The 24,206-nt window shown below is 47.6% G+C and overlaps 1 protein-coding gene across 1 annotated transcript in view; it reads left to right on the forward strand.

The window, feature by feature from the left end:
• LOC132381587 (zinc finger protein 721-like) overlaps positions 1 to 24,206 on the forward strand; it is a 56,099-nt gene that overhangs the window by 11,397 nt on the left and 20,496 nt on the right. Inside the window, exons 2-3 of the mRNA XM_059951081.1 lie at positions 10,202 to 11,783; positions 12,965 to 13,106. Of these exons, the coding sequence (XP_059807064.1) occupies positions 10,657 to 11,783; positions 12,965 to 13,106 (1,269 nt within the window). The 5' untranslated portion in view covers positions 10,202 to 10,656. The remainder of the gene's footprint in view (positions 1 to 10,201; positions 11,784 to 12,964; positions 13,107 to 24,206) is intronic.

A 24,206-nucleotide genomic window follows, 5' to 3' on the forward strand; every position in this document is an offset into this window, starting at 1 on the left:
GTAGATCTTTTAACAGGACCATCGAGCCCCTTTACATCCCAAGAAATAAACCTCACAGTGTGGCCTCCATCAGCAGCACTCATGTTAACCACATCAAAAGACACACAGGGCCCACAATCCAAAACAGTGCGAGGGGACAAGCTGCACACAATAACGCACAATGAAAAAGAAACAACTCTGGCCAATCCGTAACACACAAAAGAATAAGCTGCCATGGTAATCCCCCAAAACATTCCCCCCACCCCTTTACACAACCAAGAAAAAACAATTAAACCCCGAAACCTAGATATACCTCCCCAACTGAGGATGATCGCAGGCAATACCAAACAAAAAACTTCCAAAGCGTTCCCCATACAACCAAACCTTCGATCTAGGCTGGCACCCCTCGTTAGAATTTATACCCACACTTATTCTACCTTTAATATATACAGGCTAAAGATAACACAGGTCAAGCAAAGCATTAAAAACAAAAAAATTAGGAAACTAAACGCCAGAGATGGAAATCCCAAATATTTATATTTTGCTGTTTGATAGTTTTGCTTAATCAGATTCCGCAGCATAGCAGTTCAACCCGATGGCGTTCCACAAATTAAACTGGAAAAAATGCACTAACAAGTGGATTGCAAAAATTAACAGTTTACTTCGGCGGGAGGCCCCTTCAACGCTGCATGAATAACCTTAAAAAAAAGTTGTTGCTCTTCTCACTCTTCTCCCCAGCACAAATGGTAAAACTCTTTGGCCATCCCGGTGTATCGAAATAATGCTTTTTAACTTCATGGATGACCCGGAGCCGGGCAGGATGCAAGAGGCCGAACCTGACCCCTTTCTGGTAAAGCAGGGATTTCACCTCCTTGAACGCTGCTCGTTTTCTCCCCAGCCCCCCACTAAAATCTTCATGAAAAAACACACGATGCCTGCGGAAATACAACTTCTGCTTCCGTCTACTGATGATGCGTTGCTTATCTTGAAAGAAGTGAAAGAGAACCAGGAATGTTCTTGGTCTCGTTTGTGTGGCTTCAGGGACGCCAAATGGTTTAGACCCGACTCGGTGAGCACGAGAGGCCTTGAGAAGAAATTTGTCCCCAGCACTTCGTCCAAAAACTCGGTCATAAATTTAACAGGGTCCGAACCTTCCAAATTTTCAGGAATGCCAATCACTCTCAAATTGGATCTCCACGACTGATTTTTGAGGTCTTCTAGCTTCCCCTTCAGAAATGCGTTTTCGCTCTACAACGCTGCAATGGCGGCTTTGGCGCTGGCCAGTCAGTCACTATAATCATTCAGGCCATCTTCAACCTTACGAATGCGTTCATCGGGCGACTCGTAATAAGACATAATTAGTTCCATGGTAGCATTCTCTGGTGACAAAGCACCTTCAAGTTCTCTTTGTAGAGCAGATTGCACCGCTTGCGTCAGGTCAGTAAAAGTACTAAAGGAAGCCTCTCGAGATCATCAGGTAGCGCAGGTCCAGCACCGTGCAACGGCACCATAACCGTAACATCAGCTTTCTTGCTCAAGGTTTCGCTATCTTTTTCCCCAGTTTTACTTCGAAGGTGCATTTTATTTGCCATTTCAGTGTCCAACAACATCTCAGGTTGTTCACAATGTTCAATATTCAGTTATCTCGAGCATACAGCAAAGATAAACAGGTAGATTTTCAATAAAAATTGGAGCCACACTCACACTTCCCTACTTACTCCATGCTGAACCCGGAAGCCCCCCCCTCATTCTAGCTTCCTTGTCATACCAAGTTTTCATTCTTTCCTGAGTAGATTTTAAATTTTCCCTTGCTAAGCTGCAATCTTTTTATAACCTTCCCTTAAATTTTAAGACGTAATCCAACAAATTAGTGTGTAGTTCTTTGTTAACCCACTGTTCTTTTAACAAAGCCAAAGTTCCTCGGACTCTGTGCCCAAACACAAGTTCAAAGGGACTAAAGCCTAGGGACTCCTGCACTGACTCCCTTACTGCAAACAAAAGCAAATGAACTCACTCATCCCAATCCTTCTCATTTTCAACACAAAATGTCTTATTCATGGTTTTGAGGTAGAATGGAACCTTTCTAAGATAAGGTTTATGAGAAACTCACGGGACAGGTAACAGCACATTTAATGGAGCTGTTAGGGAGGGTTTAAACTAATTTGGCCGGAGGATGGGAACCGGAGTGATAGGGTTGAGGAAGGGGAAAGCAGAAATAATCAAAGAAAGCATGAAACAGAGATTATATTTAGAACAGGCAGGAGATGAGGCTTAATCACAGCCAATGGCAGGAGTTACAGGGCAAAAGATACGTGGTGCAATCAAAACAGAAAGCAACATATACTGGACTGAAAGTGTTATATTTGAGTGCATGCAGCATGAAGAATAAGACGGACGATCTTGAAATTCGGCTACAGATTGGCTAGTATGACCTTGTGGCCATCTCTGATACTTGGCTGAAGGATGGCTGCCACTGGGAGCTGAACGCCCAAGGATATACGGTGTATTGGAAAGATAGGTTAGTAGGCAGAGGGGGTGGTGTGGCTCTGTATAAGAAATAATACTAAATCATTAGAAAGAGATGACATGGGATTGGAAGGTCTCTATGGGTTAAGTTAAGAAATGGCAAGGGTAAAAGGACCCCAATGGCCTCCAAACAGCAGCCGGGATGTGGATTACAAATTACAACAGGAAATAGAAAAGGCGATTCAGAGAGGCAACGTCATGATAATCGTTGAGGTTTTTAACATGAAAGTGGATTGGGAAAACCAGGTCAGTACTGGACCTCGAGAGAGAATTTGTAGAATGTCTAAGGAATGGCTTTTTAGAACAGCTTGTTGTTGAGCCCACTAGGGGATCGGCTGTGCTGGATTGGGTGTTGTGCAATGATCTGGAGGTGATAAGAGAGCTTATGGTTAAGGAACCCTTAGGGAATAGTGATTGAATTCACATTGAAATTTGAGAGGGAAGAAATAAAATCCGATGTGTCAGTGTTTCAGTGGAATAAAGGAAATTACAATGGCATGAGAGGGGAACCGGCTGAAGTTGACTGGAAAGGGACACGAGCAGGAAGGACAGCAGAGCAGCAATGGCTGGAGTTTCTGTGAAAAATGAGGGAAGTGCAAGACAGATGTATTCCAAATAAGAGATTTTCAAAGGGAAGAAGGACACTACCACGGCTGACAAGTGAAGACAGAGCCAAAGTAAAAGCAAAAGAGAGGGCACACAAGGAATCCAGAGCTAGTGGGAAGATAGAGGATTGGGGAGCTTTTAAAGATTTGCAGAAGGAAACTAAGAAGGTCATTAGGAAGGAAAAGATGAATTATGACATATCTGGCGACTTACATCAAAGAAGATACTAAAAGCTCTTAAGTATATAAAGGGTAAACGAGAAGAGGGTAGATATAGGACTAGTACAAAGTGATGTTGGAGATATTGTAATGAGAGATGGCAGAGGAACTGGATGCATATTTTGTATCAGTCTTCACAGTGGAAGATGCCTGCCGTATACCAGACATTCAAGAGTGCTGGGGAAGTGAAGTTTGTGCAGTGAAAATTATGACTCAGAAAGCTTAATACTCTTGAGAGTAGATAAATCTCCTGGACCTGATGGAATGCACCTTCCAGTTCTGAAAGAAGTAGCTGTAAAGATTGCGGAGGCATTAGTTTATGATCTTTCAAGAATCTATAGATTCTGGCATTATACCGGATGACTAGCAAATTGCAAATGTTACCCCGCTATTTAAGAAGGGTGGGAGGCAGCAGAAAGGAAACTATAGACCTGTTAGCCTGACATCAGTGGTGGGAAGTTGTTGGAATTGATTGTTTGGGATGAGGTTACAGAATACTTGGAGGCACATGACAAGAAAGGCCAAAACCAGCATGGTTTCCTGAAAGGAAAATCCTGTCTGACAAACCTACTGCAAATTTTGAGGAAATTACAAACAGGGTAGACAAAGGAGCTGCAGAAGGCATTGTGTACTTGGATTTTCAGCAGGCCTTTGACAAGGTACTGCACATGAGATTGCTTAGCAAGGTAAGAGCCCATGGAATTACAGGAAAGTTACTAGCGTGGGTGGAGCATTGGCTGGTCAGCAGAAAACGAGGAGTGGGAATAAATGGATCATATTCTGGCTGGCTGCCAGTTACCAGTGGAGTTCCACATGGGTCGGTGTTGGAACCGCTGTTTTTTACATTGTATGTCAATGATTTGGACTACGGAATTAAGGGATTTGTGGTGTTATGAATCCCGTAACTGGAGAACTTATCAGCAAAGATAGAGAGGTCCGTTGAAGTCTGATGTCACTATTTTCAAACGTTTTATTTATAAAGGGACACAAAAGTAGGGTTAATACATACATTCAGATAGTGCACATCGTCAACATTCAATCTAAAGCGCGGGTATAGTAATCATCATTAAGAAGTGAGCTCTGCTGGTGTCTAGGGGTTAATAGATTGTCCGTTGGAAATATAAAAGTCACTCTGAAAGTCTGCAGGCCTCAGCCCTTTGAAAATCGCTGGGTTTCACGTGGGGCGACCGAGAGAGAGAGATTGGGGGAGAAGAGAAAGAACTTGCCGAGTCTTGATGAATCTTCTGTGAAATCGGGGGAGCATTGGTTCCCTCTCCCCGATGTTAGTTAAAAGCGGTTTTCTGTGATTCCAGCCACAAATTCCAATCGCAGAATCTAACGCACGTGGCTTCCTTCAGAATGGCTTCCCGCTGCTGCGGGATCACTCTCTCATGTCTTCTGGGTGCACCTGAGGGGCTGTCCCCCTGAGACTCTCCTTTATACTTCCTCACGGGGTCGCAGGTGTCAATCAGGTTGGGATGATGCAGTCTCTCTCTCTTAACCAGCCCACCTTGCCCGAGGGCTTTTCACGTGGTCTCCATGAGACAATAGTCGCTGGCATCTTATTCTGTATCCTGGGTAGGACGTGCAATTTGGCACGTTTCTCTCTCTCTCACTTCCTGGGTCTACTGACCCCCCCCCCCCCCCAAATGGGTGCTCTTGCGATTCTCACAAAGGAGGGGGCTGGGATCATAACACCTCCCCTCTTAAAACATTTTTACCAGTGGTTAAAACGGAGTGGTACACAGTCTTACAGGAGTTTTGAATCTAACACAATACACAAGTTTTTCTTTTCACAGAGTACTACCGTTATACATTCAAGTCAGTATCTAAATAGTTAACGATTACAATGTCCCTTTCTTTAATATCTTACATTGTGAACCGTACATCAGACTTCAATTCAATAACCACCTATTTATTTTTTTTCTCCTAAGCAACAAAACTAAGGAGGTGTGACCTTAGCTTAGGTGCATTTACAAAAGTTTACGCGAATACTAATCGTTTCAGTCGTTTAACTTAACCGGCAGGTCTCCAAAGGGCTGTCTTTATTATTCACAGGCTTTGGCACAAACCCGTTCAACCTGCTTGGCTGTCTAACAATGGCATCCCCATTAACCGTCGCCTCTTTTTCGGCGAGCCCCCCCGTGGGGAACTTGAGTAGTTTTGCGTGGTGAACTCCCACCCGCCCCGTTCATCGGGGTTACTTTAGCAACACCATGCCCCAGACTTAGACCATCTCCACCCAATTCTGTGATTTCACCCAGGTGGCTGGCCCTTTTATCAGTCCCCTTCAGGTTATTGGTGTTTGATTAGAACTCTTTGCTCAAGTAGCCTGTCGAAGGCAGCCTTTTCACACCCCATCCTGACATAACAATAGAGTGGGGGGCCCCCGCTATTCCCTGGCTCACTCTGTGAGCGATCTGCCAGGTTTAAGATTTCTTCCTTCGATTTGGAAACTACAGACTTTTCGTTTCCTTCGCTGACAATCCTCACCCCCCCCCCATTCTTAAATTCGGCGTTAACTTTGAACCCACCTTCGAGTACAAACACCGGGGAACTCACACTTCCCCCGGTTACCAAGGTAAACCCTTTTCCCACTGAACCAAGTCCATCTGACCCACAAGGACGGCCGCCCTGTTCCAGTGGATCAGATACCTCAGACTTCTTCTGAGCTCCGTTACCAGGTTCAGCACCTCGTGTATCCCCATGTCGGACACACTCAAACGGAACATTTGCCTCTTCCAGGCTTTCATCACCCGTACCTTTTTCAAATTCTAACTTCCCCCGATCCTCCCAGTTACTCTCTGGGTAGCTCCCACCCGGGGAAGGCGCAACCCTGCGAGCTGAAACAACCTCCTCGGCCTTTTCAGCAGACTCCTTCGAGGCAAGGGCACCCTTTCCATCTAGGACTGCCCTCCTCTCATTATCGGGAACACCTTTAGAACTCTCAAGTTCTTCAAACAATTCTGCCAAACCAGACAGATCATCCATGTTCAACTCTGGATCTTTTAACAGCTTTACCTGTTTCTCATCTTTATCTCCTACCTTTAGGACCTTTCTCTTCGCTAAAGGCAGATCTATCTCCTTTCCCTTACGCCCTTTCACTTTACTACTCTTCGTCTTACCACCCTCTAAACCCGCATGGCACAGGGTCAGCAAAGACGTCTCGGCCAAATCAAAACTGGCCAGATTTAAACTGCTCTCGTTCACAGCTCTCTCTCTCGACAGGCTGCGAGTGACCGCGCCGGCGAGATGGTCCTTGGGCGCTAGGGACAGGGCCACCATACTCGCCGGTCGCCAGGTCGGCAGCATGGCTGACCAAACCTTACCCCCTGCTACATGTCCACATCAGCTCTCGGGAATTCTGAGGGCACCCCTATTTCAACTGATCCATACACCAGCTCACAATCCAGGATGACCTTATATAAGGGTACCATTTCTATCCGTTTATTTATTCCTTCCACTTTTACCATGCCCTTTTCCCATCCAAATTCTAGTACCTTATGGCTAACCAGGGATAGTTCAGCGCCCGTATCTCTCCAGATTCGTACGGGAACTGGTGTGTCTCCCTCCGTCACAGACACGGTTCCGTGTGACAGACAACTCCCAGAGCCCTCTCGTACTCTGTCTACCCTCGGCTCTCTGGTCGATTTGCTGATTACCATGGCACACCTGATAGGGACTGCGGCTTTCCCTCTTCCTATCTCCTTCCTCGGAGCAAAGCATCGAGATGCAATGTGCCCCTCCTTTCCACAATTAAAACAGGTCAAACCCGGAACCCTCTGGCCGTCTTGCCTTTCCCCCTCAACCTTACCGCTAGCTCCCGGTGGGACCTCTGCCTCACTCGTCGTACTTTCTCGATCGTTCCCACGGTCTCTCTGGGGACCTTTATTCGAGGGAGTCCTTGTCTTGTGGGTTAGGCATATTCGTCCGCCAACCTGGCAAATTCTGAAATGGACTTATCTGGCTTCTCATTCAAATACACCCAGATCTCCTCCGGAACACAACTTTTAAATTCCTCAATCAAAAACAACTCCCTTAGACGCCCATAATCCTCGCCCACTCTTTCCGCGGTGCACCAACGGTCCAAGAGCACCCCCTTCTCATGGGCTAGCTCGGTATACGTTTGACTCCACCCTTTCCTTAAATTTCTAAACTTTTGTCTATAGGCCTCAGGTACCAATTCATAAGTCCGGAGAATGACCCTTTTTACCTCATCATAATTCTCCGCTCCTCCCTCCTCCAGGGACAAGGCCGCATATGCTCGTTGGGCCTTCCCCTTTAACACACTTTGTAACAAAGCCACCCACTGCTCTTTTGGCCACTTCTGATTTACTGCCACCTTTTCAAAAAGCAAGAAATAGCTATCGACATCAGTCTCCTCGAACGGGGGCACCAATCTCAACTCCCTACTAGCGTTAAACCGCTCTGCTTTGTCTAACCCTTGATCTCTTCGCTCATTCTTCATCTTCTCAATTTCCCAGTCATGTTGCCTCTGTTTCTCTTTCTCTTCTGCTTCTAGCTTCTTTAGGTGAATTTCATGCTGTCTTTGCCTTTCCCTCTCTCTCTCTTGCCTCTCTCTCTCTCTCTCTCTCTCTCTCTCTCTCTCTCTCTCTCTCCCCCCCCCCCCCCCCCCCCCCCCGCTTCCAGCTCTTTGTCAGGGATATCTTCCAATACCTCATCTTCAAACACATTCTTCTCAACGTAATTATGGCCCTTTGTACCTCCTGCTTTTTCATGGACGACCTCACTTCTGTGAGGTTCAACCCCTTCGCTAAATTTAACAAGTCTGATTTTGTGGCCGCCTCTAGCGCACAAACCGTCGGGTTTTCCATAAATTCACCCACGTCCATCTTTGCTGGTTTCCCGTCTGGCTACCCGCGTAACCAGATTCAAGTTTTTGATTTACAAGCCCGATTCACTGGCCTCCCAATTTGGTGTCAAATCCCGAGACGAGAACCCCAACTGTTATGAGTCCTGTAACTGGGTCACTTACCAGCAAAGATAGAGAGGTCAGTTGAAGTCTGATGTCACTATTTTCAAACGTTTCATTTATAAAGGGACACAAAAGTAGGGTTAATACATGCATTCAGATAGTGCACATCGTCAACATTCAATCTAAAGCGCGGGTATAGTAATAATCATCATTAAGAAGTGAGCTCTGCTGGTGTCTAGGGGTTAATAGATTGTCCATTGGAAATATAAAAGTCACTCTGAAAGTCTGCAGGCCTCAGCCCTTTGAAAATCGCTGGGTTTCACATGGGGCGACCGAGAGAGAGAGATTGGGGGAGAAGAGAAAGAACTTGCCGAGTCTTGATGAATCTTCCGTGAAATCGGGGGAGCGTTGGTTCCCTCTCCCCGATGTTAGTTAAAAGCGGTTTTCGGTGATTCCAGCCACAAACTCCAATCCCGGAATCTAACGCACGTGGCTTCCTTCAGAATGGCTTTCCGCTGTTGCGGGATCACTCTCTCGTGTCTTCTGGCTGCACCTGAGGGGTTGTCCCCCTGAGACTCTCCTTTATACTTCCTCACGGGGTCGCAGGTGTCAATCAGTTTGGGATGATGCAATCTCTCTCTCAACCAGCCCACCTTGCCCGAGGGCTTTTCACGTGGTCTCCATGAGACAATAGTCGCTGGCATCTTATTCTGTATCCCGGGTGGGACGTGCAATTTGGCACGTTTCTCTCTCTCTCACACTTCCTGGATCTACTGACCCCCCCCCCCCCTCAACGGGTGCTCTTGCGATTCTCACAAAGGTGGGGGCTGGGATCATAACAGTGGCTAAATTTGCCAATGATACAAAGATAGGTGGAGGAGCAGGTAGTGTTGAGGAAACAGAGCCTGCAGAGAGACTTGGATAGTTTTGGGGGAATTGGGCAAGGAAGTGGCAAATGAAACACAATGTTGGAAAGTGTATGGTCATGCACTTTGGTGGAAGAAATAAACAGGCAGACTATTATTTAGATGGGGAGAGATGCAAAGGGACTTGAGAGTCCTTGTGCAAGATACCCTAAAGGTTAACCTCCAGGTTGAGTCAGTTGTGAAGAAGGCGAATGCAATGTTGGGATTCATTTCTCGAGGTATAGAATATAAAAGCAGGGATATGATGTTGAGGCTCTATAAGGCACTTGTGAGACCACACTTAGAGTATTGTGTGCAGTTTTGGGCTCATTATTTTAGAATACCGACATTGGAGAGGGTTCAGAGAAGGTTCATGGGAATGATTCTAGGAATAAAAGGGTTGCCGTATGAGGAACGTCTGGCAGCTCTTGGGCTGTATTCCCTGGAGTTCAGGAGAACGAGGGGGATCTCATAGAAACATTCCGAATGTTAAAAGGCCTGAACAGATTAAATATGGCGAAGTTATTTCCCATGGTAGGAGATTCTAGGACAAGGGGGTCGCAGCTTCAGAATTGAAGGGCGTCCATTTAGAACTGAGATGCAGAGAAATTACTTTAGTCAGAGGGTGGTAAATCTGTGGAATTTGTTACCATGAGCAGCTGTGGAGGCCAAGTCTTGGGTTGTACTTAAGACAGATATAGATAGGTTCTCGATTAGCTAGGGCATCAAAGGGTATGGGGAGAAGGCAGGGGAGTGGGGATGACTGGAAGAACTGGGTCAGCCCATGATTGAATGGCAGAGCAGACTCAGTTGGCCAAATGGCCCGCTTCTGCTCCAATATCCGATGGCCTTATGGTCTCATTTACAAACTGCCAAAGATACTGAGGGAATTGGATGTTTGAAACGTGCCCATTTAGAAGATGGTGAATTGAGCCTCACTCTAACAACGAGCTGACTGTAGAGAGTACAATTATCTCATTTGAAATGCTAACCTGCACCCATTGATGTCTTTTGTAAACTTCTTTTTACAGGAAACAAAAGACAAAGGATTTGTGTGGGTGTCTCAGACACAACAATGTGCCGGTTCTGCTGTGTCAGTCGGATCACCAGCGCTTGAACGAAATCAGTTTTTGAACGTGAAGGAGGAGATGTTTGAGAAGACAGCACGCCAGTCACAGCAAGGGGAATCTGAACACGATGAGATTTGGATGAACCAACCTGGAGTCGATCCTTGTAAATTATCCTCAAGTTATTGAAGGAGTGAACATACATTTCTTTCGTAGTAACAACATATTCATTGTTGATCCTTGGAAAAGAAAGCATATCTCACCCCAGCTGGAAACGTGCATCTGCTTTGTGTCTAAAATGAAGTTTTCTGCTTTAACTTCTCATTGAAACACGTTGGATCCAGGGCTCTGAGAACTCTCCAGAGTATCTTCACCAGAGACCAAGCACTCAACAAGTTGAAGTGTGGGAGGGATTCACCATGTCATCTGACATGATGAATTGCCAGAGAGCCCAAAGCAGAGAGAAATCATTCACCTGCTCCGAGTGTGGAAAGGGATTCACTCGGTCATCTCACCTGCGGACACACCAGCGTGTTCACTCTGGAGAGAGGCCATTCACCTGCTCCATGTGCGGGAAGGGATTCACTCACTCGTCCCACCTGCAGACACACCAGCGAGTTCACACTGGGGAGAGGCCATTTGCTTGCTCTGTGTGTGGGAAGGGATTCATTCAGTCATCCGACCTGCAGAAACACCAGCGAGTTCACACTGGAGAGAGGCCGTTCAGCTGCTTGGTGTGTGGGAGGGGATATACTCAGTCATCCAGCCTGAAGATACATCAGCGAGTTCACGCCACAGATAGACCGTTCACTTGTTCTGACTGTGGGAAGGAATTCATTCAGTTGTCTAACCTGAGGACACATCAGAAAATTCACTCTGGGGACAGGCCTTTCACCTGCTCCGTGTGTGGAATGGGATTCACTCGTTCATCCCGTCTACTGAAACATGAGAGAGTTCACACTGGAGAGAGGCCGTTCACCTGTTCTGAGTGTGGGAAGGGATTTATTGAGTCATCCAACCTGCAGTCACATCAGCGAGTTCACACCGGGGAGAGGCCATTCACCTGCTCTGTGTGTGGGAAGGGATTCACTCATTCGTCCCACGTCATGAGACACCAACGAATTCACACTGGCGAGAGACCGTTCATTTGCTCTGTGTGTGGGAAGGGATTCAATCAGTCGTCCCACCTGATGATACACCAGCGAGTTCACACTGGGGAGAGGCCGTTCACTTGCACCGTGTGTGGGAAGGGATATATTCAGTCATCGGAACTACTGGCACACCAGCGTGTTCACACCGGGGAGAGGCCATTCACTTGCTCTGAATGTGGGAAGGGATACATTCATCAATCCAACCTGCAAAAACACCAGCGAGTTCACACTGGGGAGAGACCGTTTGCCTGCTCTCAGTGTGGAAAGGCATTCACTCAGTCAACCCAGCTTCTGAGGCATCAGCAAGTGCACACTAAGGAGAGGGTTCACACCAGTGTGAGCAGAGAGACTTACTCGGTCATTCCGCCTGCTGATACGCCAGTGAGCTCAGAGTGGTGAAAACGTTTAAATGATCTCTCTGCTGTATTCATAACCATCGCAGTTGCTGAATCTGGTTGCAAGTTCACGTATTCCTATTGTTGTCAGATTCTGCACCTTTTGCTGCTGCTTATTAAACCAAGGACTGAATCACAATCACCCCGGGAGGGGGTTGTTCTGCTGTTGTGAGTCTTTAACGTGACTGTAGTTTGATATTCTGGATCTGTGACAAAATCGTCAGCACTATTTTAAACTCTGTCTCCGGCACTTAGTGAATTTGCAACACACTAAACTTACAGTGGTTGTTCCACGTCACCCCTGTCATTCAGCACTTCGTCTCCCTGTAACAATGACAGTTTGTAACTGGTCCCCACCCTGTGTGTGTAGATTTTCACCTGAATTCCCTGTGTGACTCTTTGCGGACTGAGGAAGACAACGTGCTCTTCTTAGAAATTGTATCCTAGATATTCCTCATCCTCAGGGCTGAGACAACGGCTGCATTAGCATGGATGATACCAGCTGACATCTTGCGAAACTACGAGATATACAGCTTCCGAACTCTTATTCCTACAATCTGCAGCCTGTAATTTCTCTTTAAGGAATATTGTCTAAGTGAAGGAGTGATCTTACGATCTCCCGAGGAGCTCGAAGGACTCAGTGAACTTGGCCGTCGGGAAACGATCTTACGTCCGCCATAAAAAGTGAGGCGACCCATGGGGGAGGGGGTGCCTCAGCCAGATTGGAGTGAGGGGAACACATCCATCACTCCCTGGCATTCTCCTGGCCATTGTACAGTCTGGGTGGTGGCGTCAGGAAAGGGCTGAGGCAGCTATGTCTGCTTCACTATAAACTCACCATGGTGTCTGGACAAAGCAGTCTTGACACACTCTTCTCCCAACCGGGAACATCTGATGATTGAATGGCGACTGAGAGAGATCTCTGCTGTGACTACGACTACTGTTTATGTTACAAGCACTCGATGTACCGAGTGCCGTGGTTAACGAAGAAACGGCCTACCCTGATCCTTTTCACATCCTTGCCGGTGACTTCAATCAGGCTAGCTTGAAGAAACCCTGCGCGTCACCTACAGCTCAGAGGACTCAACACACTCAACTACCGGCAAGAATGCCTACCATTCCATCCCTCAACCGCAGTTCAGGAAATCTGACCGTCTGGCTGTTCCCCAACCTGCTTATAGGCAGGGAATAAAGAGCAAGGCACCAGACGTAAGGCCGCAGGAGGCAGAGGAGAGTCTGTGGGACTGTTTTGAGTCGGTGGACTGGGCCGTGTTCAAGGTCTCATCAGGCCTGGATGAGCACAGCACGGTTGGCACGGACTCTGTAAGTGCATTCATGGATGCGTGTGTCCCCACAAAATCTTCCAGCGTTCTGCACCCAGCAGCCCTGGGCGAGCCATCAGATCAGCAGTCTGCTGAGGGCGGTGTTCAGAACTGGCAATCCAGGAAAGCATAAGACGTCCGGGACACCATTTCACCTGCAAAGTCGCGGTTCTGGAATCACAGAGGGGTGCTCAGCCACTGTGGCAGGGCTCGAACGTTGTCGCCTCCCTGCAAAGCAAAACCGGGCAACAACAGTGACGAGCTTCGCTCCCAGATGAGCTCCACGCTTTTATGCTTGTTTTGACCGACAGAACTCGGGCACAACTTCACGGACTCTCAAAGCCCCCAGTGACCCTGCGAGTCCGATGTGACCATCGGTGCACCCACGGAAAGCGTCGGGCTCAGACAGGGTACTGAAGACCTGTGCCAATCAACTGGCCCGAGTGTTGACTGACTTCTTTGCCAGTCTGAGATGCCCACATACTTTAATCACACTGGTGCCCGAGAAAAGTGCGATAACCTGCCTCAGTGACTCATCTAGTAGCACTTGTATCCGTTGTAATGGAAGTGCTTTGAGAGGTTGAACATGAGGCAAGTCATTTCTTACCTGAGGAGTGACCTGGACTTATTGCCCACCTTCACAACGGGTCAGCAGCAAATGCCGTTGCATTGGAATGTAACTCAGCTCTGGAACGTCTGGACACTGAAGGATGCTTTTCGTTAATTACAGCTCAGCATTCAACACTATTTCCCCCTCGAAACTCGTCACTCAATTCCAAGAGCTAGTCCTCGGTGTGTAACCGGGTCCTCGCTCCCTCACTGGCAGACCCCAGTCAGTTCAGATTGGCAACAACATCTGCTCCACACTCCCCATTACACAGGCACGCCGCAAGGCTGTGTGCTTAGCCCCCTTGCTCTGCTCGCTTTATTCTCATGACCGTGAGGCTAAGTAGAACTCTTATGCTGTACTTAAGTCTGCTGACGACACTGTGGTCGTCAGCTGAATCAAAGGTGGTAACATATTAACATACATTTGATTGAGATACAGCGCAGAATAGGCGTCTCTGGCCTTTCGAGCTGCGCTGCTCTGTAATCCCCGATTTAATCCTAGCCTAATCACGGGACAATTTACAATGACCAATTAACCTACCAACCGGTTTTGTCTTTGGGCTGTGGGAGGAAACCTGAGCACCCAGCAGAAATGGGGAGACTGTGCAAACTCCTTGCAGGCAGTGGCAGGAATTGAACCTGGGTCACCTGGTACTGTAAAGCATTGTGCTAACCACTACCAGCCCCATGAGTAGGAGAGGAATTGAAAATCTGGTTGAGCGCTCAGCGACAAAGTCCAAGAGCTATCAACTGACTACAAGGGAAAGAAGTTGGAGGTCCATGAGCCAGTCCTTTAATTGGGGGAACAGACATATAGTGACTTTAAATTCTTTGGAGTTACCATGTCTGAGGATTTCCCAGGACCAGTGTCGTAAGTGCCATCACAAAGGAGGCATGAGAGTGCCTCTACTTTTTCAGAAGTTGCATAGTTTAGTTCTAACTGGTTGCACCAACACCTGACATGGAAGCAGCAGTGCCCAGGAGCAGAGAACTCTACAGAGATTGGCGGGCATGGCCCAGTCCCTCAAAGGCAATGCCCTCCCCACCACTGAGCACATTTACATGGAGCACTGACTCAAAAAGAGGCAGCATCCATCATCAAGGACCCCCCACTCCCAGCCATACTCTCCTCTCACCACTAACACCAGGTCCAGAGGAGGATTATTCTAAAGGCAGGATGATGCCACAGTGGCTGACAAGGGAAGTCAAAGCCAACATTAAAAACAAAGGAGAGGGCATATGATAGAGCAAAAATTACTGGGAAGTTAGAGGATTGGGAAACTTAAAAAGCAACAGAAGGCAAGTAAAAAGCCATAAGGGGGAAATGAAACATGAAAGTAAGTTAGCCAACAATATCAACTGTGTTACCAAACGTACATATATAGAAAGAGATTAAAAGAGAGCTTGAAGTAGATATTTCACTGCTTGGAAATGATGCTGGAGAGGTAGTAATGGGGGAAAAGGAAATAGTGGATGAACTGGATAGTATTTTGCATCGGTCTTCACTGTTTAAGACATTAGCAATAGGCCAGAGTTTCGAGAGTGTCGGGGAAGCGAGTACAGTTGCTGTTCCGAGGTGCTTGGGAAAGGTAAATAAATCACCTGGACCAGGGGGACGACATCCCAGAGGTCTGAAAAAGGTGGCTGAAGAGATTGTGGAGGCATCAGTAATGATCTTTCAAGAATTGCTAGGTTCTGGAATCGTTCCAGAGGACTGAAATATTGATAATGCCGCCAAACTTTCCAAGAAAGGAGGGAGGCTAAAGAAAGGAAGCTATAGCCTGACATAAGAGGTTGGAGTAGATTGTTAAGGCACTTGGATGATAAAATAGGTTGAAATCAGTATGGTTTATTTTATGGGAAATCTTGCCTGCAAATCTGTTAGAATTCTCTGAGAAAAGCACCTGCAGGATAGACAAAGGGAAACTGGTGATGGTGTGTACTCGGATTTATAGAAGGCATTTGACAAAATGCTACACCTGAGGCTGCTTAAGATAAGAGCCCATGGTATTACAGGAAAGATGCATTGATAGAGCATTGGCTGATTGGCAGGAGCAAAGAGTGGGAATAAAGTTTTCTGCCTGGCTGCTGGTGACTAGTGGTGTTCCACAGGAGTCTGTGTTGGGACTGAGTTTTACGTTGTAGGCCAATGATTTGGATGATGCAGTTGACGGCTTTGCGGCCGAGTTTTCAGACAATACAATGATAGGCGGAATGGCGGGTAGTGCTGAGGAAGCAGAGATTCTGCAGAGGGGCCTGAGCAGATTAGGACAACGTCAAAGAAATGGCAAATGGTATACAATGTCAGGAAGTGTATGGTCATGCAAATTAGTAGAAGGAATAAAAGCATGGACTATTTTCTAAACGGAGAAAATTCAAAGATCCAAGGTGCAAAGGGACTTTTTGAGTCCTCGTGTAGGATTCCCTAAAAGAGAGTCTACAGGTTGAGTCAGTGGTGAGGAAGGCAAATGCAATCTTAGCATTGATTTCGAGGAGACAAGAATATAAAAGCAAGGATGTAATGTTGAGACTTTATAAAGCACTGGTGAGGCCTCACTTGGAGTATTGTGTGCAGTTTTAGGTCCCTTATATAAGAAGGGACGTACTGACAATGGGGAGGGTTCAGAAGAGGTTCCTGACAATGATTCTGGGAATAAATCATAGGAGTGATTGGTGGCTTTGGACTTTACTCGCAGGAATTTCGAAGAATTGGAGGGGTGAGATCTCATTGAAACCTATCAAATGTTGAAAGAGCCAGATAGAGTGGATTTGGAGAGGATGTTTCCTATAGTGGGGGTATCCAGGACCAGAGGGCACAGCCTCAGAATAGAGGGATGTCCATTCTTTAGCCAGAGGGTGGTGAATCTGTGAAATTCATTGCCACAGGCAGCTATGTTTGCATGTATTTAAGGCGGAGGTTGATAGCTTCTTGATGATTCAAGGTGTGAAAGATTATGGGTAAATGGCAGGAAAATGGGGTGGAGAAGGAAATGGATCAGCCATGGTTAAACTGGTGGAGCAGATTCAATGGGCTGAATGGCCTAATTCTGCTCCCTATGACTTTTGGTCTTGTGGCCTATGGAGGTGTAGAATCATTAGGTCCCACAGCAGCAGGTTCAGGAACGGTTATCACCCTACAGCCATCGGGCTTCTGAACCAGTGTGGATAACTCCACTCACTACGACTGATTCTGCATCCTACAGGCTCACTTTCAAGGCTCTTTTCAACTCATGTTCTCAGTATTATGTGTTAATTCGTTGCACAATTTGTCTTTTGCACAATGGTTTTGTCTGTCTTTGTTTATGTCTGTTTTTGTAAATGCTGTTGTGATTATTTTATTCTCCAGTGAATGCTTACAAGAAAATGAATCTCAATGTAGTGGTTTTGGAACTCAGTGTGGTCTGCTTTTGTAGCCCATCCACTTCAAGGTTCAATATGTTGTGCATTCAGAGATGCTCATCTGCACAGCACTGTTGTAACACGTGGTTATTTCAGTTACTGTCACCTTCCTGCCCGCCTGTACCGGTCTGGCCATTCTCTGACGCCTCTCATTAAAACAAGGCAGTTTTGCCCACAGAACTGCCCCTCACTGGATTGTTTCTTTTGCACCATTCTTGGCAACAGGTTCTGAGATACTCAAACCACCCTGGTCTGGCACCAATAATCATTCCATGGTCAAAGTCACCGAGATCATATTTTTCCCCCTTTCCGATGCTTGGTCTGAACAGCAACTGAACCTTTTAACCTTGTCTGTGTTCTTTTATGCATTGAGTTGCAGCCACATGATTGGCTGATTAGATATCTACATGCATATACAGGTAAACCTGATACGCAAAGCACTGAGTGTATATGTACTTTGATAATAAATTTTACTGTGACTTTGATTTGACTTTGACTATGGGCCTAGGAAGAATGTGATGGGCAGATAAACTCCTTATTCCCTGCTCTTTTCAACGTTAGGGTTAATTTTTTCTTGCTGTTCCCAATGACAATGTTTCACACAGCAACGCACAAGTGACCTCTGAAGTCTGAGAGCAGAGTGGGGAGCGGTTAAGTGGATGTTCAGTGGAGCAGGGTCAGAAACCAGGGACGGGTCAACGTAGGGCAGGGTTCGGGGTATGAGCAAGCTGTGAGGAGGCAATCAGAGGAAGAGGACGTTGCAACAGATGAAAGGTCAGCATCATTTGGAAGCTGATTGACAGGGAAATTATTGTTTTTGTTTCTGCTATTCACTTTTCTCTTTATTCACCTCCTTCGCAGCTGTTCCCAGGTCGCTGCTTTCTATCCTTTAAAGAACAAGGTTTCCCTCCCTGTACTATAGATGCTGCCCTCACCCGCATCTCCTCCATTTCCCGAACATCTGTGCTCACCCCAACTTCCCACCATCTCAGTAGTGATAGAGTTCCTCTTATCCTTACCTGCCACCCCATGAGGCTCCACATCCAACTCATTATCTTATGCATCTTCCACCATTCCCAAAGGAACGCTAGCACCAAGCGTGTCTTTACCTCCTTCCACCCACCCTGCTTTCCGCACGGATCACTCCGTGACTCTGTCTGTTCGTCCCTCAACACTAATCTCCCTCCAGGCACTTATCCCTGCAAGCGGCCTAAAGCACTACACCTGTCCATCCTCCCTCACCTCCGGAGATTCAGGGCCCCAAACACTCCTTCCAGGTGAGGCAACACTTCGCCTGTGAATCTGGTGGGGTTGTCTGTTGTGTCCGGTGCTCCTAATGCAGCCTCCTCCTCATTGGTGAGACCCTTTGTAAATTGGGGTTCCGCTTCGTTGAGCTCCTCCGCGCCATCTCCCACAAGCGGGACTTCCCCGTGGCCAAACATTTCAATTCCCATTCCAACATGCCAATCCGTGGACTCCTCTTGTGCCAAGATTCCACCTCCCACATGATGGCATGAATATTGATTTCTCCTGGTGAACAGTTTCCCCTCCCCCTTCTATTCCCCACTCTGACCTTTCACCTCCTCTCACCTGCCTATCACTTCTTTCCTTTCTCCTGCAGTTCACTCTCCTCTCCTATCAGATCTCTGCTTCTCCAGCCCTTGACGTTTCCCATACACTTGGCTTCACCAAACATCTACCAGTCAACAACACACGCAAAATGCTGGTGGAACACAGCAGGCCAGGCAGCATCTATAGGGAGAAGCACTGTCGACGTTAACAACAACACACACAAAATGCTGGTGGAACACAGCAGGCCAGGCCGCATCTATAGGGAGAAGCACTGTCGACATTAACAACAACACACACAAAATGCTGGTGGAACACAGCAGGCCAGGCAGCATCTATAGGGAGAAGCACTGTCAACATTAACAACAACACACACACAAAATGCTGGTGGAACACAGCAGGCCAGGCCGCATCTATAGGGAGAAGCACTGTCGACGTTTTGGGCCGAGACCCTTCGTCAGGACTACCCGAAAGGAAAGATATTAAGAGATTTGAAAGTAGGAGGGGGAATCTATCAGTCAGTCTCTTTCCCCTCCCCCTCATCTTTGAATTCAGGCATCTCCTCCCTTTCCCTCAGTCCTGAAGAAGGGTCTCAGCCCAAAACATCAACCGTTTACGCTTTTCCACAGCTGCTGCCCGGCCTGCTGAGTTCCTCCAGCAGTTTGCCGGTGTTGCTTCGGGTTTCCAGCATCTGCTGATCTTCTCGTACAGTATTTGTGTTTTATTTCTACACCTGTGTGTTGAATTTGACTGTTCAGGTTCAAGTTGATCGCCATTCAGCCATACACATGGATGCAGCAAAACACGGTACCGACACGCACGCCGTTACCATCTCGCACAGATCACGCGTCCCTGATTGACGGGGCCTGATCAGTGTCGGGTTGATATCAAATGCGAGGCGCATGTTCATGTTCACTGACACTGATCGTAGAACAATTGGGCGTATAAATATGTGAAACAGCAGCAATAAAACGTGACCGGTGCACCATGACTGTGTGTTTGTGAGTGGGGGTGAGACGACATGCCGGCAAGGTGTTGAGAAGTCTGACAATTGGAGATGAAGACATTACCCAGCCTGACAATTGTGGTTCTTGTGCCGCGGTATTGTTGAAGGCGGAAGAGGTTATGGAAGGGGTCTCTGACAATGCTGGAGGCACTGCGCTTCCGATATCTGCCCTGACGGTGTCTGCTGTCCATGTGGGTCAGATCGGCTGCTGAGTTCCCCACATGAAAACTGACCGGATTTGCTGCCATTTGGCAGAGGGGAGCTGATATATTAGCGGCAATTTCGTCCTAAGCAGAAAATTACCCGAGGCCCGGGTGTGGATGGTGGGCCGGGGGAAGGGGGAAGTGGCCGGGACTGGTTCAGTGGACGGGGCCACAGAGTTCGCAGCAGTTGCCCCTCGGTCGGGGCGCGGACCCCGCAATCGCTTGTCTGCTGAGCGCATGCGCGTCTTCCTGGCTGCTCTCGGCGCCTGCGCACTCCGCATATTTGACCAATTCTGAAGCGTGGAGTTCAAAGGTTAACGATGTGTCTCTGGGAATGGACGGGGCTCTGTCTTCAAACCTCGAGTCTCCTCCCTCCACAGATACCGCCTCACCTGCTGTGCGTTTCTGAGTCTTTGTTTTACTTTCACCGCACTGTCATCCTCGCAGCTTCCCCCTTCACAAAGTCCAGCCCCAGGTCGGGGACCGGAGGGGGGAGGGTTCATAGGGTCTGGGATGAACGTTGGAGTTGAGCGGGACAGGACAGGTCTGACAGCATGGAGGAGCCGAATGGCCTGGTACTACAATCTTACAGATGCCATTCCAGGTTCCGACCTCTCCACCCAGAATATTGCCATCCACACCTGATCGGGGGGTGTGGTGGAAAGTTTTCCCGTCAGTTCCACCCGAGTCCTTCCCTCATCATTCCAAAACTGGCGGGATCTCTCACACGGACGTTAGGAAGCCCGGTATCCTTCAATTCATAGTGGATGATTAACCCACACGTGGGAGGGACTGTAAAACACATGGGATCACCGGGAGGGCATGTAGACCGCACACACACACAGAGTCTAACATGAGTTTCTGAACCTTTCCTCCCTCTTCTATTTCTCTCTCTCTCGCCTTTTCTTTCTGCTAACCTCGTTCTCTCTTACTGTCTCTCACTGCGTTCCCCTCTCTCCATCCCAGTATCACTCACTCACTGTGTGTGTGTCCCTCTCACACAGCCTGGTGTCTCCCCAACACCACCTCCCACACTGGCATCTGAACCTTTTCTACATCTGCCCGGGAAAGTCCATGTCGAGACTGAGGGGTCAGCTGCTGGTTGAGTCCAGTTCAGTAACAGTGTCATAGTGCTGCACCCGACCCCTTGTCCATCCCCTCCCACATTCTCCATCTCACCCTCCCCACTATCCACCTCCCCGAACTCTTCCTCCTCCTAGTCTGCTACTCCTTTTACCTTCACCATCACTCCAAACCTCTCTCTGTCCCTTCCACCACCCCTTTATCACCCCTCTACTTTCTCCCCCTCCCCAATCCGCCCTCTCACTCAGGCCTCGCTCCCATCATGTCCCCTCCCCTCCATCACATTTCCACTCCTCCACTCTCCCCCACCCTTATTTAAGAGGAAGTTACGTATGGCCCTTGTGGCTAAAGGGATCAGGGGGTATGGAGAGAAAGCAGATACAGGGTTCTGAGATGGATGATCAGCCATGATCATACTGAATGGCGGTGCAGGCTCGAAGGGCCGAATGGCCTACTCCTGCACCTATTTTCTATGTTTACCATCTGTTGTTTTCATAACTGTCACCCCACCCTCCAACTGTCCCTCCCCATCCCAACATCTCCTCCTCCCCTGTCATTACCCTCTACATCCACTTCCATCACTGACCAGCTCTCTGCTTATCCATCCTTCCCCTTCCCCAGCTGCCACCTACCCAGCTCACACCACCTCTCCATACCCACCCCATACTTAACCTCCAACCTTCCCCCTCTACTTTCCCCATCCCTCACCCACTTCCTTGACCTTCAGTCATCTCCACTACACCTCCCCCATTCCCCCTCTCATTCTCCCCTCGACCCTCCCATAACATAGCCCTCCCAACTTCCCCTCCCTCTATGGTCTCCCCTCTACCCCATCAACCCTTTCCTCTCCACCACTGATTCCCTTCCTGGCCTACCACCTTCTCGCCTCCCTCACACTTCCGTAAACCCTCCACCCCCACTCTCTCCCCCATCTTTTCCCTTCCCCTTTTCTCAACCCAACACCCTTCAGCACTACCCCAGCATCTCCACTCACCTCACCCTCCACATCCCATACTGTCTTCCCCTCCTCCTACCCATCACCACCTCCAACCCAATCATATCCCATTTGCTCTCCTTCCCGTTCACTTTTACCCACCGCTCCTCCTGTACTCCCCCAGTCCACTGACCATTGTCAAATGCTGGGAGGGCCGCTCGCCAGTCTGAACTCACTGATGTGATTGCAATTGGGGAAAGTGAGTGAATCCCTTCCCCCAGTCAAAACAGGTGAACAGTCAACCCAGTTGGATGAACTAAACCAACATAACTAAAATATGCAAGATATTTAAATATAATTTCTTGTAAGACCATAAGACATAGGGGCAGAATCAGGCCATTTGGCCCATCGAGTCACCACTGTCCACACAAAACTACACTAGACTACCTGAAACAACACAAAACTACACTAGACTACCTGAAACAACACAAAACTACATTAGACTACCTGAAAGAACACAAAATTACACTAGACTATCTGAAACAACACAAAACTACGCTAGACTACGTGAAACAACACAAAACTACATTAGACTTCAGACCTACATGGACTATATAAAGTGCACAAAACAGTGCAAGACAGTACAATAATTAATAAACAAGGCAATAGGTCTAGTAAAGGGCAAATTACAATATAATAATAAATGATGTAAATGTAAACAATGTTTTAGCTGGAATTGAGAAAGAAATTAGCAAAACTTGCAAAGGGAGTGGAGTGGCGTGTGTGTGTGTGTAAAAGTTGGTGTCAAACTAGACTCTAGGAATTGAGGAGTCTAATGGCTTGGGGGAAGAAACTGTTACATAGTCTGGTCGTGAGAGCCCGAATGCTTCAGTACCTTTTTTGCCAGATGGCAGGAGGGAGAGGAGTTTGTATGAGGGGTGTGTGGGGTCCTTCACAATGCTGTTAGCTTTGCGGGTGCAGCGTGTAGTGTAAATGTCCGTAATGGCAGGAGGAGAGACCCCGATGATCTTCTCTGCTGACCTCACTATCTGCTGCAGGGTCTTGCGATCCGAGATGGTACAATTTCTGAACCAGGCAGTGATGCAGCTGCTCAGGATGCTCTCAATACAACCCCTGTAGAATGTGATGAGGATGGGGGTGGGAGATGGACTTTCCTCAGACTTCGTAGAAAGTAGAGACGCTGCTGGGCTTTCTTGGCTATGGAGCTGGCGTTGAGGGACCAGGTGAGATTCTCCGCCAGGTGAACACCAAGAAATTTGGTGCTCTTAACGATCTCTACCGAGGAGCCGTCGATGTTCAGCGGGGTGTGGTCGCTCCGTGCCCTCCTGAAGTCAACAACCATCTCTTTTGTTTTGTTCACATTCAGAGACAGGTTGTTGGCTCTGCACCAGTCCGATAGCAACTGCGTGTCTGCTCTGTAGGAAGAGTCATCAATCACTCCTCATATGCTCAGCTTCTCATTCTTGTGGACCCGCTCTGAAACCTGTCCAATGTCAGCACGTCCTTTCTTAAATAAGGGACCCTAAACCTGCTGACGATATTCTGTGCGGCCTCACTTGTGCCTTATAAAGCCTCAACATTACATTCTTGCTTTTATATTCTAATCCTCTCAAAATGAAAGCTAACATTGTGTTTGCCTTTCTCGTCACCAAGTCAGCTTGCAAGTGAACCTTCAGGGAATCCCAAGTCCCTTTGCAGCTTGGATTTTTGAAACTTCTCCCCTTTTTAAAGGTAGTCTAAGCTTTTATTCCTTCTGCTGAAGCGTATGACCATACACTTTCCGAGGCTGCATCCCACTTGCTACTTCTTTGCCCATTATCCTAATCCATTCAAGTCCTTTGACAGGCTCCCTGCTTCCTCAACACTACCTGCCCCTCCACCTATCCTCCTATCATCTGCAAAACTGGTCCCAGAGCCAACAACTCTGTCCAAATCATTGACATTTTATGTAAAAAGAAGTGGCCCCAACACAGACCCCTGTGGAACATCACTCATCACTGGCAAATCATAAAGGCCCCCTTTATTCCTACTTTTTGCCTCCTGATAATCACAACCCTCTATCTTTCCTGAAATACCATCAGCTCGTAGCTTTTTAAGTGACCTCATGTGCGGCACCTTGTCAAAGGCCTTCTGAAAATCCAAGTACACAATATCCGCTAATTGTCGATCCTGCTTGTTATTTCCTCAAAGAATTGCATCAGATTTGTCAGGCAAAATTTTCTCTGAAGGAACGTGCTGACTTTGGCCTATTTTATCAGGTGTCTCCAAGCGCCCTGA

This window comes from Hypanus sabinus, chromosome 26, assembly GCF_030144855.1.
Source record: "Hypanus sabinus isolate sHypSab1 chromosome 26, sHypSab1.hap1, whole genome shotgun sequence".
NCBI classification, from domain to species: Eukaryota; Metazoa; Chordata; class Chondrichthyes; order Myliobatiformes; family Dasyatidae; genus Hypanus; species Hypanus sabinus.